Below are 20,390 nucleotides of genomic sequence, written 5' to 3'. Positions count from 1 at the left end.
CAAGGAGGGAGCTGTCTACAAGCCAGGACGGGGGTTGTTGCCTAGATCCAAATATACAGACACCTTGACCTTGGATGTCTCAGACTCCAGAGCAGTGGTTCTCAATCTTCCTACCACTGCGACCCTTTAATGCAGTTCCTCATGGTGTGGTGACCCCCAGCCATAAACTTATTTCCATTGCTACCTTATAACTACAACTTTGCTTCTGATATGAATCAGAATGTAGGATGTCTGATATATGACCTCTGTGAAAGGGTTGTTTGACCCCTAAAGGGGTTGCTACCCACAGGTTGAGATGCAATGCTCTAGAGCTAAGAGAAAGACATGCCTGTTGTTTAAGTTACCTAGTGTAAGACATAACTACCTAGAATTCATGTATAAAATAAAATTATATATATCCATCATCTGCCTGTCTTTTCTCTCTCTCTCTCTCTCTCTCTCTCTCTCTCTCTCTCTCTCTCTCTCTCTCTCTCTCATTCCTGGGCTGGGGATTTTGCTCCCTATCTAGCATGACCAGTTCTCAGCACCACATTCAGACTAAATGTGGTGGTGCACACCTGTGGTCCCAGAACTTAGGAAGTGGAGGCAGGAGACTTAGGAAGTTTAAAGGCATCCTTTGTTACACAGCAGGTTTGAGGCCAGCCTGACACCATGAGACCCTGTCTAAAAACTGTATATAACTGCATGGTGGTCCTTTTAAATTACTAATCATTACACATACAGACTTTACTTAAGCCTCACACTTCTATTTCAGATGAGGAGGCTGAGCTTTGAAGGTCAAGTGCTTTGAATGTCAGAGTTGGATCTTGAATGGTCAGCACTCCCACTCCCCCAGGAGCTGCCAGAGGTTCAAGTGGCAGGAAAAGGCTACAGAGAAGATCTCAAGGGCCTCAAGTGAAAGGGGGAAATCATTCCTCATGGCTAGAGAGAGGAAGAGAAAGTTGTGGTTCTAAGAGAGACCTGAGCTGGGCTGGTGGTGGGAGAGCAGATTTGTGTAGGAAATACTCAGAAAACAAAACCAAACACCCCTAGCTCCATTCATTGGTTACAAGGCAAAAACCTTTAATAACATGAGTGCTTATTACATGAGCTGCTTCGGGGCACTGACATCTGATTTCTGGTCATGTTTTTCTAACACTTAAAGGTTGAATGCCTCTCTCGGGGCCACCTGTGTGGTGGGTTTCACGGAGAGTTTGTGTGGGTGGACAATGGGAACAGCTATGCATACAACTGACAGGGGATTTGGAAATCCCCCGATGCTATGACTGCACCTTCGACTTTAGTTAAGTCCTTTCCCAAGGAGGGAAGAATGTCGTGGTCCTTCCAGGAAAGAAGGAAGAAAACACTTGGCACAGATACACAGAGAGGGGTAACATTAAGGGACCAGCGAGAAAAGTCGGGGGAAGTGAACGGGTTAAGGTCTGTGGGATGAGGGACCACTGTGGGAGGGGGCTGAGTCCATTTGGTTTCGTTCTTTGTAAGAAGTGATACCATCACGAGGACCATGCCATGCAACCTTAGAGACATCTGTGTATACTTCCCCCAAGGCTGTGCTGGGCGGTGGGGCAGAGGTCAGAGGTCAGCTCAGACAGGCGTGGTACGTCTGTTGGCCGGATTGTTATGCAACGACTCTTTGAACTCTTTGGGTGTGGAGTTGTGGAACTGTAGAAAAGCATGGTCCCGGTCAGAGTTGAGAAGGGTCCCCATGGTAAGCTTAGAGGGGTCCCGGGAGAGGGTGAACATGGAGATGTCGGTGGAAGGGATGGTGTGGAAGCCTTTGCTGATGGGAGACAGGTCTCGGGATCTGGGTTCAGTGGAGCGAGAACTTGACCGTCTTCGGAATCTATACCTGTAGGGCGGCAGGCGCGCAAATGTAGACTTCTTCAGGAGCTCTGAATGGGATCTGGCACGCAATTGCTGATGCTTCTCAATGTAGATGTGCACGGCGACCACGCCCACAATTTCCGCGATGATGAAAGAGAAGGCTCCAAAATAAAAGGACCAGCCGTAGGAGTAGCTCTTTTTAGAGTCCCTCTGCCCAGGGTCTCCAGCGTTGGCTGAGATATAAACTATGATGCCGATGATGTTGCTTAGCCCTGAGAGAAAAGGAAAAGAAAACACATTCCATAAAGCCTCAGAGGCAATGACCATGTTTTAGCGCTGAGATACTGATAGAGCATGTGGAGGTACCAGGGAGAGGAGGCAATGGATTAGGGCCAGGGAATCTCACAGCTGAGCTCTTCCTGTAAAGGTTGTCTGTTGGGAAATGAAGAATTCTGATGCTCAATCCTGGGCAGGGCACTGCCAGCTAAAGACTTTGTCTACTTATAGCAAGTACTGGAGAACCCAGAATGTACTCATTTCCCTTCAAAATAACCCGTTCCATCACCACTTAATCTTGACCCTAACTCACAAGAATGGGAAAATGAACAAGATATGGGTCCCTGACCTTGATTTCCTTACCTGCAGCTGGAGAGACTGACATGGAAATGTAATGAAATCATAATGTAACAAGGACCCCATCAGAGATGCAGATGAGATGAGAGAGAGAGAGAGAGAGAGAGAGAGAGAGAGAGAGAGAGAGAGAGAGCTCAGAGAGAAGAGAGCCTTCCTTTGAAGTCCTGGTAGCATCTGAGCTGGATCCTGACAGCTGACAGGAGAGGCAAGGCTGTGGACCCTGAAGTGTGAGAGAAGGGACAGAGAATGACTTGCAAGGGCGTAGCCTGGATGCTGGTGAGGCTGGTGGCATCCTGAGCAGCAAGGAGGACCAGCTAGGGAATAGGGCATACTAGATATGTGGAGTTAGAAATGCTGATAAGGGCATACTGGACACACACAGGGTACAGCTGTAGTCCAGAGGTGAATGAACCCCTGGAGGGAGGAAGAACACTTAAATCTTTTTTGAGGGGAGGGGACTCAGTGCTATGAATGGAACCCAGAGCTTTGTATAGAGTAAGCTAATATTCTACCACTGAGCCACACCCATGAACTCCAAGTCTTTTTTTTTTTTTTTTTTTTTCTGCACAGAATAGGATACACTTTAGGTCAGCTGTTATTGGCGCACCAGGCATTAGAGTACACAAAGCTATTAACCCTGAAGACTCATTCCTACCTCTTGGTTATCCACTTGACCACCAACCTGAATTTTATCGATGCCATAGGCTGGGGGGAGGGGTGGCGGACCCAGTCAAACACGCCTGCGAACTCTACCTCGAGTTATTATATCTGTTGCTGTTGCCATGGTCCCTGGACAGTGGATCTCAGCTTCTTCAGCCTTTCAACATGGACTTAACCCCAGGTCTTTCCAGGGAACTTTTAGGCCTTCACACAGATTGGAACTATAGAGGCTTCCGGCTCCTTGGACTGAGCAACACAAAGACTTTCTGCTTTTCTAGCATGCAAATGTTACTGGATTATTTACCTCTTGGGTATAAACTAACACAATATTGCCCATGCCATTGTGTTTTCTAGAGAGCCTTGGCTTATTAATACACCTACTTTCCTCAAGTGGCACCGGGCTACATTGGGAATAACTAGCGGCTCACCCCTTGGGAGAGGAACTGATTCCCTAGGCAATGGTGAGAAGGATCAGTGCCGGGATTCCTACTCACACTCACTTGACTGGCTCACAGTATCACTCCCAAACACCTCCTTTTGTATCTTTATGTCAGAGGAGCTGGTGTACTAGCTGGCATCTCCCGGCATCTAAAGTTTCACTACCTGGCAGGTGGCACTATATGGAGCCTGTCCCTCTTTGCGGGTCCCAGTACCAGGTGATGAGTAACCTTTCCTGGAGTCTCTCTGTTGAGCCATCCCCCCACTCCTCAAATGTCCTGTACATTTGATATCCTCAAGGTTGCACAACTAAAGGGTTATCTTAAAGCTCTGTCTAGAGGCTACAGAAATGCTTGCTGATCTTTCAGGGACTGGAGTTAAGTTCCTAGCACCCATGTCTGGTGGCTTAGAGCTGCCTGTGTCCTCTTCTGGCCTCTGCAGCACCCCACCCCCCAACACACATAAATAAAAAGAAAATAAACCTTAAGGTAGAAAACAAAGCTTTGCCAAGCAAAGTGGCTACAGTGCCACCATTCTGAGTGGCTGGTGCCTATGTGTGAGGTCTTACAAACACTTCATATATGACTCTGGTCATACTCAGTCTAGGACTTGCCCCTGGCAGGGAAAGGCTGGGTTCTCCCTCTGCCCCATGTTCTCTCCTGGCCTTTCCTGGCACAAACTTTCTCAGGTAGGTAGCAGGTTCTGATCAGTGAGATATCCCTGATACAAGAGATGACAGATCTGGCTCTGTCAGGCTTCACCGCCCCCCCTCCATCCCCCAGGATAAAAACCCGGCTTCTTTCCCCCAAGTGTCAATTTGCCTGGATGATTAGTGGAAGACACATTCTTTTATATTAAAACGAACATGGATATAATAAGGAGGAAAAAGCAGAATCCGCATGAATTTTTCAGTTAAGTGGGAAACTGACTTCAAAGAGACTGCAGCTCATTGATGCTCCTGCAAATGCCCCGAGTGCCCAGGGCCGTGTTCTCGCTCTCCCCTCTGACAGCAGGGAAATATGTGAGACAAAGTTTAGAAAGTCCCAGCAAAGAGGGCGTTGCTGGGGGGGGGGCAGGGTAGGAACATTCACGGTGATGCTCAAAGGTCTAACTAGTTTAAAGTGGCGGGAAGCCGAGCAAGTTATCAGTCACTGGTGGGGCATTTGTTATAAGCCAGACAGTGGGTAGAGTCTTAAGTGACTTGTTTTATTTATTTTATGGTGTTGGTGATGGTACCCACGGCATCAAGCATGCTAGGCAAGTGCAGTGCCATTCAGTTACATGCTCCTAGCTACAAGTCTTTCCTTCACCAGTCCAGTGTATTCCCTTCTATAGATGGGGGAATAACATGGATGAGTAAGCTTCCATGTCCACACAAGTTAGGAAATGATCAAAGCAGAATTTGAACCCAAGACTCTTAGCCATGGTGGGTTGAGATTTCAGTAACGAGGCTCTTAAGGACAAGACGCTTGCTCATTACGAGTGCTCCAGCTTCTAGCCCAGAGTTTGACCCGAAGCAAGAACACGAGGTGTGTTTGTTGAATGAATGAGTGAATGAATGAATGAATGAATGAATGAATAGAATTGATGTACACATTAAACACGCAAAGCATATAACAGTTACTTTATGCTGAGCCACACTGGGTGCTAGCCATAGTTTTGAACTCAGTTACATGTACAAATTCATCTAACCCTTTAAACAACCTCCAGAGGCAGGGTCATTATGGTCTGGGCCTTTAGGAGGGGAAACTGAGACACAGAGCAGTTTAGAAACTTGCCTGCTGCTGTACAGTGAGGATACAGAAGAGGGGAGATTAGCACTGGGTAGCCTGGCTTCAGAGCACATGCATTTGTACCTTATTATCAGGCCCAGGACACAGGAAATGCTCAATAAAAGCCATAAATGTTAGCAAATAAAGGGCCTTGAGGATCATGGGGTCTTCCAATACTGTCATTTTATAGGTGGAGAATTTGAGGCTCTTGGGGCTCTAGAGGGAGGGGGAGGGGCTCTAGTCCTAGACAAGTATTCCCTCAGGGCTCTCATAGTCCCGCTGCATCTAACCTACCTGTCATCCCTCACAATACTCCCATGCAAAGAAAGTCGCTGATGACACTTTCCCCTAACAATCCCCTGGGGGGACAAAATAATGATCTTATCTTGTTCTTTGTAAACTGTCACATCAGCACAACACTGGTGCAGATTCTCCTGGTTGGTCAGCCAGAGCAAGGACAGGGCTACCAGTGGGAGGAACATTCCTCAAAAGCAGCTAAGCCCCCGGGGTTTCTAGTTAACTCCTGTCACCACCTAGCAAGGTCAGAAGCCATAGCTACCTCCGGCTGACCTGTCTCCTGAATAAGGACAGGACTTTTTCCCTGGCCTGTAACTTGAATGGGCTCTCTGAGGGTGAGAGTGGGATGCTGTCTGTCCAACTTACTCTGTAGAAGGGGAAACTGTGGGGGAAATCCTGTGCAAGGCCTCACAGGGAACCAGGATACTGGGCTTCATGCTTGACAATGTCTTGTTGCTGCTTTTCAACACTGTGACTTGCACATCAGTGTTCTTCCAGCAGCTCTGTGACATAGGAACCATTGCTCTCTGCTGTGTTGGAGGTGAGGAAGCCAGGATACCAGCAGGCTGGGGATAGTTCCTAAGGCCACACAGGTGGAACAAGAACTCAAATTTCAAAAATGTCACTTATTTACAGCCAACTTTGGCCTGGAAATAATGCAAGGAAATCCCAGAAAGAAGCAGTTCATATGCTTTAAATAGCCTTGTTACAGTTTATTTTGATTCTTCTATTTTTAATATTTATTAAGTTCTTACTGTACCTAAGGTATACAGTATACTTTCATGTGTGTATTTTTACAGAGTGGATATAGTGTGTATAGGATTTGGTACTACTCCTTGGTATGAGGAGCCACTATGGTCCTTGGAAAGTATCCGTATGGGTAAAGGAGGAGCACTGCATAGTATTCTGAAGGTCACCACCAAAGCTGTCTTCCCCTCCGCTGCTATGGTGGTTAATAAGCACTGTCAACTTGACAGTATCTAGAATCGTCTAAGAGGAAGAAGGCCTGAGCATTATCTGCGAGGGACACTTGAGGCTGTATTGATTAGGGTGGGAAGAGCCACCCTAAATGTGGATGGCATCCTCCTGTGGTCTGGGGTCCTGGATTGAATAAAATGAAAAAAGTAAGCAAGAAAGCGGAACATCTGCTCATCTCTCTCTCTCTCTCTGCTTCCTGACTGTGGGCAACAGAACCTTATGTTCCTGCTGCTTTGTTCACCAGGACAGACTGTTCTCTTAAACTGTGAGCCAAAAGAAACCCTTTCTCCTCTAGGCAGCTTTTGCCAGATACTTTGTTGCAACAATGAGAAAAGTGAGGAGTCAACTTTCCTTGTTCTCTGCTTCTCTAAAGCTTTCCATCCTGTTGGCATTGTGCCTGGAGCAGGGAGGGATGGGAAGGGATGACAAAGACAGGAGAGACTTAAGTGTGGAAACCCAGAAGAAAGAGGAAGATGAGGACACTGGAGGGGGAGGGGTGGTGTTTGGGGGAGAGAAGGTAGCGAAATAGGACACATTTCTGAAGGTAGTGGTGTTTGAATATGCTTGGTCCATGGGAAGTGGAGCTATTAGAAGGTGTGGCCTTGTTGGAGGAAGTGTGTCACTGTGTAGGTGGGTCATCCAGTGAGGAAGAAGAGACCCCCCCCTCCTGGCTGCCTTCAGACGAGAACCTCCCCCTGACTGCCTTTGGATCAAGATGAAGAACTCTCAGCTCCTCCAGCACCAAGTCTGCCGGCATGATACCATGCTTCCTGACATGACTATAATGGACTGAACCTCGGAAAATGTAAGCCAGCTCCAATTAAATGTTTGCCTTTATAAGAATTATCTTGGTCATGGCATCTCTTCACAGCAATAAAACCCAAATGAAGACAATAGTCTCTCATTTCCTGTTCACCCTGCACTTCCTCCTGCTCAGCTGCTGTGGATGGATGACCAGGTCTTCCCCACAGACATCTAAGGCCTTTGCTCTCTCCAGACATGATTGGGAGGATATGGGGACTTGAAAGCTTGTAAGATTGTGAACAGCAATTGACTGGCAAGCAAGCATCTCAAAGCTCTCCTCAACCCTTCTCCATTCCTGTATCTCTTTTCTCCTTCTTCTCTCCTCTTTTTCTCTTGTCCCCTCCTCCTCCTTTAGGGTTTCACCATGTAGCCCAGGCTGGCCTGGAATGGTGACTCAGCCTCCATAGTCTTGGCTGCTCTTTGGTTAATCTGTGTCCTTGTCTCTTTCTCTCATAGACTCTGACATCGTGTCTAGAGTCTGGGTCTCTTATTGTCTAATGGAATCCTCCGCTGCACACAGGTTGATCATTCACCATCAGTATGGCTCTGGCTTTGGTTTGTTGTCGGGTTACATCTCAAGGCAAGACACTCACCTGCAGAGACGAAGAAGATGCCAGCGCTGAGGATCACACTGTGCCTGCTGCGATGGAACTCACTGGCAGCCACGCAGAGTCCCCCGAAAAACAGCAGAGTAACGCTGAGGATGGGGAAGACACTGGAGGCCCTCACAGCCCCTGTGGAGAGAAGGAGAGAAGTTTCCATCTACATTCCAGCCAGCCCTGGGACTCACCTGCTCCGGTCGTGGAGTGTCTGTAAACCAAACAGTGCAGAACTGGAGAGAAGTCCACATCCCATAGAGGTGTGGGACCAGCACCAGTCACTCAGGGGCCTGTGATCTGAAGGCAGCTGACCTCTTGAAAGTCTAAGCAATTCTACCAGTCATGTGCATTGTAAATTATGTCTAGGGACTTGGAGCTTGGAGTCACTGGGGACCCATTTTCAGCATCCTCTTAACTCCCCATTTCCAGACTTCCTCAGTCTTCTGCTTCAGTCTAGTAACCAGGCCATCCTTCATTTCTGCTGAATGAACACAGGGAGAGCCAGACTGAGTTGCAAGCCCGAGATCCTTGCATGCTGTTTCAGTTACTCCTGGGTGTCCCCGTGCACAACAGAGAGCAATGTTAAATAGTTAACACCAAGCAGTGACAACCCAAACCTGACCGTGATAGGGGAGGGAGGGTTGATTTGGGGTCTGTATTCTGAGCCTGGAACCCAGGATCTTCATTTTACATCTGGACCTGCAAATTATATAGGCAGTCTTGAATGCAGGGATTCCTGTCAGCCCATTTGCAGCTCATCAAGATGCAGAATCTTAAACACCTGTATTTGCATAGTAAAGAGCCTGGCAATACCCATTCAAAACCCATTTAGTCACAGAATGATTAGATGAATTTATGTGTTCACTCCAGAAATATTTATTAGGCGCCTACTAGATGCCAGGCATCCCGCCAGGTGCTATCGAAGCCACAGCAAAAACATTTAAGGACCATAAAAGGCACAGCACTGTCCTTGGGAGACCCCCCTGGGTGCCCTGCTGTGAAGCTGGTGGCTTCCTGGATCCTGGAGAGGTCTGAAGGTTCTGTGGTAGAAGTCAGTATGACCCTAGCCAGAACAAGAGCAGACATGACCTCAACTTCTAATGGGCTGCAGCCTGATGGACCTTAGGACACTGGAAGTGCTATAGATGCCGCAGGCAGTAGATCCAGGAGTCATTTTCTACATGGTTGGGGAGAACCTCACAGCGGTTCAGTACACAGAGTGTGGTCATCTTCCTTCAGCCAAAAGGAAGACTGCTGCTGTATACATCATGAGAGAATTATTTCACATATTGCTGGCTTAGGGATAGACTCAAATTCAAAATGTGAAATGAAGCTTAGCTGAGCATGCGTGGCTTTCAAAAACCACTGCAAGGTTTGCAAATCCCAAGATGAGATGCCCCATGCCAGGGACTGGCTGTATTTTCCGGCATTGGTGGTGGGGGATGGGAGGGCAGTTTGGGGCAGCCTGTATTTCATGGTACAGAAAGGAGCAAGCACCTCTGTACAGCTAATGACTGGCTTGTTCTGAGCTAATCTGCATACATGCATTATTAATGGCTTGCTTGTCCTAACTCTCCTGCCCAGGCAGCCCCTGGAGGAGTACAAAGAGTTGACTGGTAAGTGCCTAGGTCCAGATGTCCAGAAGGATACCCGCGGGAGCACCTACCAGAGGGACAGGCTTGGATGCTGCTGATGGACTGCCTCATTCTCAGGAAAGGTGCTGGCTTGAGAAGAAGTGTGAAGGCGGGGCTAAGAGTGTTCCCACAGTCTGCTCCACTCCCTGGCCCTCCCAATAAAGCTTAAATATCCAGTAACCGGCAGGGCAAGCTTTGTTCCGGTTGCATCATGGTCAGGCCTGGATAAAGAACCTGAATGGATTCTGTGCTCATCCATATATTAAAAAAGCCACAGGGCCCATGCTCATGGGTCTTATGCTATAGTAGAAACCACCAGAAGGGCCAGCCACATAGTCTGCAGGGCCTTGTGCAAAGGAAAAATATGACGTGTCTCGTTGCAATATTTAAATTTCAAGGTAATGACAGCAGTGCAGTGATGACGACTTTCCCCAGGGTTGGGCCCTGAGTGATTGACAGGGCTTCAGGGATCCAGGTGAGAGTGGGCGTGGCTTGGACTAGTGTGTGTGTGGGGGGGACCATGGAAGGGACTGAATTCAAATGTTTTCTATGTGGAAGTATTAGCCGATGGCTTCACTATGGGCAATGGGGAGAAGATTCTTGAGCTTACTCTCAGTGTGGAGCAAATGGCGCCTTACTGTGGCCCACCAGAGGAGCAGAATAGATGCAGGACTGGCAAGGGTGTAGCTCATTTTGGCCACCAGAGGTTCTGAGCTCCGGTCACGGCACTCGCAGTCACGTGACTTAGCTCCAACCACTTTCCTCCTTTAGCTCTAAAAGGAAAAACCCTTTCTAAGACAATGTGAACAGTTTGGGTTGGTTGTGTGCTTAGGGGTGGTAACAAGCTGAAGGGGCGGGGCACAGTGGAGTGGGTTCTTCTAAGGCAGAAGGCACGAGCACGTCTGTAGTCTGTATTTGTCTCAAGCTGTCTTTTTTTTTTTTTTTTTTTAAAGATTTATTTATTTATTTATTTATTTAATGTATGTGAGCACACTGTAGCTGTCTTCAGACACACCAGAAGAGGGCATTAGATCCCATTACAGATGATTGTGAGCCACCTTGTGGTTGCAGGAAATTGAACTCAGGATCTCTGCAAGAGCAGTCAGTGCTCTTAACCTCTAAGCCATCTTTCCTCAGGCTAGAGGCCTGGGCAGTTTGTGGTCCTGGATAGGTGTGTCCTTCCCATCCCTCTGCTCCCATGGTGACATTTTAGGAGGGATTTCAAACTGCCAGAAAAACCGGTCTAGAGGAAAGAGGCATGGAGGAGGGGGATCCTGGGCCCTAGAAGGACCAGATTAGATCAGTCCCCTCTGAGCTAGTGGCCTGCCCTGGCTGTCCTTGGTACTGCCCTGGATTGTGCTGGGGGCTCAGAAAATAAGAACCTGAAAACACAGTGAGGTTTTGTTTTGTTTTGTTTTGACATGCTGAGTAATTTGATTTAAAGTAAATGAAAAAGCTTTTAAAAAGCAGGCTCAGTGTCAAGGTCCTTCTGACCTTGGTCATCCTCAGTATCCCAGCTTCATGCCCTGGCTTCAAGTGCAAGTAGAACTTTTCTGTGAAATTCTCTTATCTGCCCTAAGACTGGCCCCACCTCAGAGGCAGCAATGACTCTAGTCCCTTCCCTGAGTCTCTATTATCTGAACTCATTTCACAGGATGAGTGCAGTCTGCCGACACACCTGGACAGACTTCTGTTGGTCACCCATGGCTGCTTCTACTTCCATTCCACAGAGAATCACTTACAAGCCATGTGTGTCCCCGGGGGGGTCAGAGTTTGTCACAGGCCGTTGCCTGTTTATTAGGCCCATGGGGTTTGAGGAGAGCTATTTGCTTTCCCCATTCTCTTCTTTCCCTATGGAAGAAAGGAGTCTATAAGTTCCTATGTCATGTTAGATTCTCACTCCTGCTCTGGTGACCTTCAAACATGATGTGATTTCCTCCCTCTTCCCCCCACATTCACACATTTGTAAACCTCTTCCTCAGTCGAGTGTGTTTATTGCTGCTTCGTTCCAGTAAAGCTTCAGAAGGTGCAGTAGGGGAGGGTTTCCCCCTTCACCTCGCTAACTCTCAGGAAGTAGAGAGGATGCTCATGGTAATTTTGGTCCTCAGCCTGTGAATCCAGGTAAACTGGCTGGGGCATCTGGAGTGTAGGGTATAGCTTAGGGGGTTCCGCCTTGGGAGCAATTCATCAAATAATTCCCCCAAATTCCCATGTTTGATGTGAGGGTCTTCAAATGGACTCTTGCCCCCCCCCCCACAACATTGTGTGTGTTTGGAGGTCAGTGTTCTTTGTAAAAGTCGGTTCTCTCCTTCCATCGTGTGTTCTGGGATGAAGCTCACAGTGTCAGCCTTAGAGGCAGGTACCTTTAATCGAGGAACCAGGGGTTCTCAAACTGTGGGTGGAGACCCTCCTTAGGAGTTGCACATCAGATAATCCTGCATATTGGATATTTACATTGCAATTTGTAACACTAGCAAAATCAAGGTTATGAAGTAGCAACAAAATAGTTTTATGGTTGGGAGGGTCACTATAACATGTGGAGCTGTATTAAAGGGGCGGGAGTCAGAGTCTGAGCCATTTTGCCTGTCTGTGAATCAACCTTTAAAGAGACCATTTGCATTGTGAGTTGGCAGGGTTTGTTTGAATATTCAGTGTAATGAGTTTATTTGATTAAAAGATTTTTTTAATTAAAAAAAATGATTAACCTTTGAAATATGCCCCAAGGACATTAGAAGTGATAAGGTTGATTATAAAAGTGTATATTTGGACAGGCCTGGTAGCACAGGCTCGTTATGCATTCTAGCAAGGAGGCTGAAGCAGGAGGAATACAAGTTTAAAGCCTGATTGAGCTACAAGGTTACTTCAAGGCCAGCCAGGGTAAATTAATGAGATCCTGTTTTGTTTTTTTGTTTAAGAAAGAAAGAAAGAAAGAAAGAAAGAAAGAAAGAAAGAAAGAAAGAAAGAAAGAAAGAAAGAGAAAGAAAGAAAAGAGAGAAAGGGGAGGGCGTGGAGACAGCTCAGTGACATAGAACTTGTTTGTTGCTGGTTACAAGTGAGGCCCCACCACACACACATACCCCAAAGGTGTATCTGAAGCATGTGAGTATTGCTATGTGTAGAAGAAGGGCTATAACTGAACCAGAAATGGAGCAGGTCTTCAAAGCCAGCTTGGTCCAGAAAGCATCCCTAAGACAGGAAACTGAACGTCCTCTGACAGAATGGTGGGTAATGAACTGCTAACTGCATTGCCTCCTGTAAGCTATCTCAATCTAGGATTGTACATTGACCAATCAGATTTGCCCTCATTTGCATGGTGGAGAATGCAGGACAGGATTTGGTGATAGTAGTTTCTTACCCTGTTCCTATCCAAATGAATGAGGCCAGCTCCAAAAATGAAGACCCCCATCCCCATCCCAAGCAGCCCAGCATCTTCTACAGGCAATTATTCTTCCTGTCTTATCTGCAGCATAGTAAAAAGCTTGTCATTTTTCTTCTCTTGTCTAAAGAGTGGTGAGGCTGTTTCCACCAGGGCTCAGTAGCAACTTGGTAACCCTGCTGGTGGTGAGCCCTCTCTCTGCCCACAAGCAAGATTTATGTAGGGTCTAGAAACCCTGGCTACAGCCATCTCCCTTTTTCACATCTGCTACCGGAGCTTCCAGGGGCTGAGTTCAGGTCTTAAGAGTCAGAGGTAAACTGATTTGAGTGTAGTTTCATCATTGGCCAGAGTTGGACTTTGCTGCCCTTCATATTATGGGATATCTTCAATTGATATGACTTAGGCCTTATTAATTAGTCTTCTATGATGCCATGGGTTAACTATGGCCCTCAAAATTCTTGTACTGGAGACTTAGTCTAGAAATCTGCTCATGGCATTTGTAATAGAGTCCTTGGGAAGTAACTGGAATTAGATGACTCCAATAGAGTTTTGATGTAGATATTGGTGGCTTTAAGGAGAGGGAGGAAATTGAAGATGACAGACTTGCTTCATCTCTCTGTGTGATGTCCTCTGCTACATTACTATGCAGCAAGATAGCCCATGCCCTTGGCTGAGCACCACGCTCTCGGGCTTTCCCAAACTATCAAACAAAGACACTTTTCTTCTCCATGAATTCCATAGGCAATACTCCATTGTGGCAGCAGATGGGGATGGGACTAAGACGCAGGGCTTTAAACAGCAGCCTGCACTCAAAGTCCAAGAGCATACATGGAGAAGGGAGGCTGGGCAACAGCATTCGTTCATCCCCCCCTTAGTCCCGATGACGGATGTCACGTGACCAGGTGCCTCCACCTCCCTGTGATGGGGGCTGTCAGTTGAACTGTGAGCTAAAATAAACCCTTTGTGCCTATGTTGCTTTTGAATCAGGATACTTCATCACAGCAATGAACAGGAGAAGAGATGGAGACCAAGATTCTAAAATTCTTGGCAAGAAACCCATGTACTTGCAAAAGCCCATGCTTAAATTCTGGATTCTGTGGCTGTTGGTGAAGCTGCTGTTGGGTGGTGAGGTGGGAATGTAGGAGCAGAGGACTCTCCCTCCCCGGAAGGAGGGAGGAAAATGGTCAGAAAAACAGTCAAGCTCTCCAAAGAATTTAAAATTGGTTTTGTGGACTGTGGCTTGAAAGCCATGGTTCTGCTTAGTCTCCAATAGGGCAAGTATAAAACCATTTCGCCCAAGCAGGAAAGAAAAACAAAGATAAACAATAAGGATTCCGGGAAAATCCCACTGGTATTGACTTCAAAGCCGCTGTTTTTTGAGGGAGTCCTGTTCAGGTGCCATCCCCCACACTCCACCTCCCTCCTTCCCTCTTTCCCTCCTTCCTTTTTTCCCTCTCTTCTTCCCTCCCTCCTTCTTTCCCTCCCTCCTTCCTTCACTCTCTCCCCTACTCCCTCTAGCCCACACCTTGCCTTCTACTTCCTTTCTTCCTATCTTCCAGCCCCCCTCCACCCCTGGATTGACCCTAAGCCTATATTCTAGCCACTTTGGCCCCAAGATATTTGACCTCTGAGTCATAAAACCTAAATAAGACAGTTTCTTGGAAATTTAATTTATAACCTTAGTATTTAAAAAAATCCCCTTAAACTTAGCATTCCTAAATAGCAAATTAAATAAGTAATCCATTGGGATTTCCCGACTGCTTGAACTTGATACTTGTTCTTACTGAGGTGGCACAGGCACCCTAAACTAAGCTTCCTGTGCCTGGACCGGTGTAAGGCTCATCTGTATCTGACTCTGCTTCTATAATCCTGTGTGGCAGGCCAGAGCTGACATATACATCACCTCATGTTTGGTCCAGGGCTGAATGTACTGCACATTCTCATATGTATTTTTTTGTGACCTTGTCAGATTATTGACATGATAATTTCCATTTCAAAACAGATGAAGAAAGTTAAGATAGTGAACTATCTTGTCTCAGGACCAACATCTCAAGGAGGACAAGGAGGAGGAAGTCCAACAGGGTCAAAGCTTGGCCTATCACATTCCAGCCCCAAACTGCACTGGCTCTCATGGAAAATTCCTATAGAGTCACTGTCCCTGTCCCAGTAGGATTGGAACTGCAGAGATGTCAAAGGAGAGGTGAGCTTTGGTTTGTATTTATCTTGCCAGGTCTTGCCCTTGGGGACCCCACCCATTAGCACATCACCCATTAGCACCTCACCCATTAGCACTTTGCCATTAGCGCCTCACATCACCCACTGGGAGAGGTGAAAACTGCACTGAGTGGAAGAAAATTCCTTAGATTTTTCTTCTAAGGAGACTAAAAAGAACCTTTCAATTCGTTTTTTTCTTTTCTATTTCTAGCTCATTGAAATGAAAGAAACTTCAACATCAGAGCCTTGGGAATGTATGTCTACACTTTGAGGTGGATAATGAGGAGCCTGACACTTATAGGTAAGTGGGTGATGGCAGCGGACCCTCTCCTTTCTCCATGGGAGACTGGGGAGGTAGGGGAACTTACGTAGAAGATATTCTGCTGTATCCTGTTCATAGTCTGCATCTTCCGGGAAGTGATCGATTTTCTTGCACACGCCTCGGAAAGCTCCTGTGAAAAAAGACAGGGCCCTGAGCCAAGGGGACAGTGTTACTGGGACCCACGCTGGGTCTGCACCTCCATGTTGTGTATACTTCCCTGCTCATCAGCAGCTGTGGTGCATAGAGGCCCAACAGCTGATTCATGTCGGGTGCAGAAAAGAGACTAGTTGCTGTAGTTTGGATCGTGAATATCCTTGGGAGACCCAAGCATTAAAAGATAAACCTGAGGCTGGGACTAGAGTTCAGTGGTAGTGTGTGTTCCTAGCATGTCTAATTTCCAGCACACATGCAGACAGACAGACAGACAGACAGACAGACACACACACACACACACACACACACACACACCTTTGCCATTGGTAGGAGGGGCTAGAACTTTTGAGCCCAGAGGGAGGAAGTTAGGTCATTGGGTGTATGCCTTAGAAGGGGATTTTAGGAGCTGGACCCTTTTTTCTCTGTTTCCTAGTCACCATGAAGAAAGCAGCACTGTCCTCCCATGTCCTACCCAACATGAACCACTCATGTTTTGTCTCACCCAACTCCCCAAACAGCAGAGCCAACTAACCACGCCCTGATACTCCCAGACTCAATGTCCACCAATCGTTTCTTTTCCTTAAGAGTTGATTTATACATGCTCCACTATGCTCATAGCAGCCTTATTTATAATAGCCAGAAGCTGGAAAGAACCCAGATGTCCCTCAATAGAGGAATGGATACAGAAACTGTGGTACATTTACACAATGGAGTACTACTCAGCTATTAAAAACAATGAATTTATGAAATTCTTGGGCAAATGGATGCATCTGGAGGATATCATCCTTAGTGAGGTAACCCAATCACAAAAGAAGTCACTAGATATGCACTCACTGAGAAGTGGATATTAGCCCAGAAACTTAGAATAACCAAGATAAAATTTGCAAAACACAAGAAAACCAATAAGAAGGAAGACCAATGTATCTATACTTCATTCCTCCCTAGAATAGGGAACAAAATACCCATGAAAGGAGTTACAGAGACAAAGTTTGGAGCTAAGACGAAAGGATGGACTATCCAGAGACTACCCCACCCGGGGATCCATCCCATCATCAGCCACCAAACCCAGACACTATTGCACATGCCAGCAAGATTTTGCTGAAGGGACCCTGATATAGCGGCCTCTTGTGAGGCTATGCCAGTGCCTGGCAAACACAGAAGTGGATGCTCACAGCTATTGGATGGAACACAGGGTCCCCAATGGAGGAGCTAGAGAAAGTACCCAAGGAGCTGAAGGGGTCTGCAACCCTATAGGTGGAACAACAATATGAACTAACCAGCACCCCCAGAGCTCGTGTCTCTAGCTGCATATGTAGCAGAAGATGGTCTATTCGGCCATCATTGGGAAGAGAGGCCCCTTGGTCTTGCAAACTTTATATGCCCCAGTACAGGGGAATGCCAGGGCCAAGAAGTGGGAGTGGGTAGGTAGGGGAGCAGGGGCAGGGGGAGGGTATAAGGGACTTTTGGGATAGCATTTGAAATGTAAATAAAGAAAATATCTAATAAAAGAAAAAAAAAAGAGTTGATTTATGCCAGGCATTGATTTAAACACCTGGGGTGCGGGAGGGTGGAAATAGTAGGGATGCGGGTTCAAGACCTATTTGGAATTCATGGCAAGTTCAAGGCCAACTTGGGAAACTGAGCAAGACCTTCCCTGAAAGTAAGGTAAGGGAGGCAGCTCAGTGATAGGGCACTTGCTTAGTATGCTTAAGGTCTACACATGCACACACACACATATGCACATGCACACACACACACACACACACACATATTTGTCTTGAGTATTTGTTGGAGTGATCCACAGCTGAGTGATTATCAGCTGAGATGACAGCTAATAGATAGATATGATTAAAAACTAAGACTGAAATATGCTGCTTTTCAGACATCTCATGCCATTGCCATCTTAGAACCAGGAAACTTAAGAGCTTGGTGTTAGGGTCTCTCCCTAGCCTGCCCTCAGTGAAGCATTTGATTTATCTTCCCATTTGACAGATGAATAAATATCTTCCCATTTGACAGATGAATAAATGAGAGTTTCACTTACAGTCACTCTGGTGAACAAGGAACCAACCTTCCATTCTGGGCATTGAGGAGTATTCTCTTGTCTCCAGCCTGCCAATCCTGACCACAGGCCCCTCCAGTCTTCTCTTCCCTCACGACCTACCCCCATCCTCCGCCAGTGTGGGTCGCTCAGATCCACAGAGAGCTGTCAGCATTTTGCTTTCTTTCTTTCTCCAGCATAAACTTGACTCAACTCATTGTGTGTGTTTGTTAATCATTGTGGGTGTTTATTAACTAGCCAATTAACCAATCTCTGGGGCAGCTAATGACTCTGTCAGTTCTTATAAATGACAAACAGTATTCAGAATGTCTCACAGCACAGCGAGGAATTATGCCCGTGTTTCCTCTTTCCTGTCTGCAAAGACAGAGGCAGGGAGATGGGGCACAGTGCCATGCAGACCAAAGCAAGAAGGGGGGGGGGGAATCAGGCAGAGCCAGGCTTGCTTCTCAGAGAGGTCACTGAGATGAGGCAAGGCCATCTATGAAATATATATGCACATGTACTTCTTGTGAAGCTTGGGCACATAACCATAATAGCTGCCGCTTATTAAGTATTTCTGGGGTGGGAAGAAGGCTTCATGGGTAAAGCCCTTGCTGCTGAGCGCGAGGATTTGAGCTCAGATCTCCACTATCCACATAAAAATCCAAGTATGGTGATGCTGATGGCTGCCTATAATGAGAGGGCTGGGAAGTAGAGACAGGAGGATTACTGAGATCGCCTGAGCAGACAGTCCAGCTGAATTGGTGAACTCTTAGTTTAGTGAGAGACCCTGTCCCAAAACATAAGGTGGAGGGCTGATGGACGGACGAACACAGTGGGTTTAGCCACTTGATTTTGATGATCTGCATTTAATTTTCAGAACCCACAAAAAGATGGAAGGAAAGAACAGATTCCACAAAGTTGTCCTCTGACCCCTCCACGCATGCTCTGTGGTATGTGAGTCACACACACACACACACACACACACACACACACACACACAAATTAAAAAACAAAGATGGCTGGGTGTGATGTTCCACGCCTTTAATTTCAGCACTCCGAAATTGAAGTCAGGCAGATTTCTGTGAATTTGAGGGCACCTTGGTCTATATTTTAAGTTTCAGGCGAGGACAGCTGAAGCTACATACTACGTGTTTAAAAAGAAAAGAAAGAAAGAAAGAAAGAAAGAAAGAAAGAAAGAAAGAAAGAAAGAAAGAAAGAAGGAAGGAAGGAAGGAAGAAAGAAAGAAAGAGAAAGAAAGAAAGAAAGAAAGAAAGAAAGAAAGAAAGAAAGAAAGAAAGAAAGAAAGAAAGAGGAGAGAAATGAAGAAACACTTGAACAAGACACTGGGCCTCCATACATATAAACATGTGCACACACATATATATATACACACACACCAACTTATACCCCTGAATACACACACTAAAATAAAGGTATTTCTAATGGGCCAGGCACATGGATGGACCCCACCACCCATGAGGCAAGGCTGTAACTATTGACATTTCTGATGAGGCACCAAGGATCACAGAGGCATCCTAGCGTGTGAGGCTTCAAAGTCTGAGGCTTCACCATCAGACTCTGAATGCCCATCACTGCTGCGGCTAATATTCTTGTTCCTATGATTATCTTACAATGCTAAGAGCACTATCTATTTACCTCCTTACTGCTCACTACTGTGAGGAGGCTCCTAGCCAGCAGCATTTCACAGTAACTGTGATGAGATATGTAGACCGCCTCTTTGGTTCTGATTCTCTGCTAACCAGGCAAAGTATAGACTACAAATCCAGAAAAGGATCCAGAGGAGAGGACACAAGGAAACTCTTGGAAGAAGAGAAACCACATCTTCTCTCCTAATTTTGAAAAAAAGATATTAATTCTCCTCAATTGTACCTCAGAGCTTCACTCTCATGTTTCCGTTTATCAGATGTGATATATTTTAATGAAAGAACCATGCAGTGAGCGGTCTTCGGGTGATTGAGTCATGGGAGCTCTAAGTTTATCAGAGGATCAATCCTCGGATGGATTATAGTGCAACAGACTGCACAGAGGCTCTGGATACCAGAAGAGAAGGAGGACAGTTGGAGGAAGTGGGTTCTGGAGATTTGCATGCCTGAAGGCTGTATCTTGCCCTCAGCCCCATCCCTCTCTTTCTCCTTCTTGTTTGTAGCAATGGCTGTACTATAAAAAGAGTAGCCTGCTCTGCCATTACCGTGCCTCGCTGTACCCTTACTTAAGAGTGGGTTCAGTCTGGAGCCTTTAAAACTGAGAGCCAAAAGGAACATGTCCTGAGCATTTTGTCCCAGCTCCAGTGAACTGACACTGGAGCTAGGGAGATGGCTCAACAGGTAAAGTGCTTCTTGCACGAGTGCAGAGACCCAAGCTTAAGTCTGTCACACCTACAGAAAAATCAGGTACGGCATCATGTGTCTGTCACCTCAGTGCTAGCGTGAGGGTAGATCCTGGGGCCTTACTGGGCATTCAGGCTAACAAGCTCTGGTTCAGTGAGAGACCCCACCTCAAAAACAATGTAGAGTGCAATAGAAGACACCTAAAATTGACCACCAGTTTCTACACATGCATGCCAATGCAAGCAGACACACACACACACACACACACACACACACACACACACACACACACAC

The 20,390-nt window shown here is 46.5% G+C and overlaps 1 protein-coding gene across 1 annotated transcript in view; it reads right to left on the bottom strand.

The window, feature by feature from the left end:
• Positions 1-1,041: 1,041 nt before the first annotated feature.
• Positions 1,042-20,390, bottom strand: part of Cacng3 (calcium voltage-gated channel auxiliary subunit gamma 3) — a 98,709-nt gene continuing 79,360 nt past the window's right edge. The window contains exons 2-4 of the mRNA XM_021208105.2: positions 15,598-15,681; positions 8,000-8,140; positions 1,042-2,096 (exon numbers count right to left, since the gene is read on the bottom strand). Coding sequence (XP_021063764.1) covers positions 1,585-2,096; positions 8,000-8,140; positions 15,598-15,681 — 737 coding nt within the window. The 3' untranslated portion in view covers positions 1,042-1,584. The remainder of the gene's footprint in view (positions 2,097-7,999; positions 8,141-15,597; positions 15,682-20,390) is intronic.

Source organism: Mus pahari, chromosome 1 (assembly GCF_900095145.1).
Source record: "Mus pahari chromosome 1, PAHARI_EIJ_v1.1, whole genome shotgun sequence".
Lineage (NCBI taxonomy): Eukaryota > Metazoa > Chordata > Mammalia > Rodentia > Muridae > Mus > Mus pahari.
Note: the sequence above shows the minus strand (reverse complement) of the source record. Positions and strands in the feature narration are given on the sequence as shown.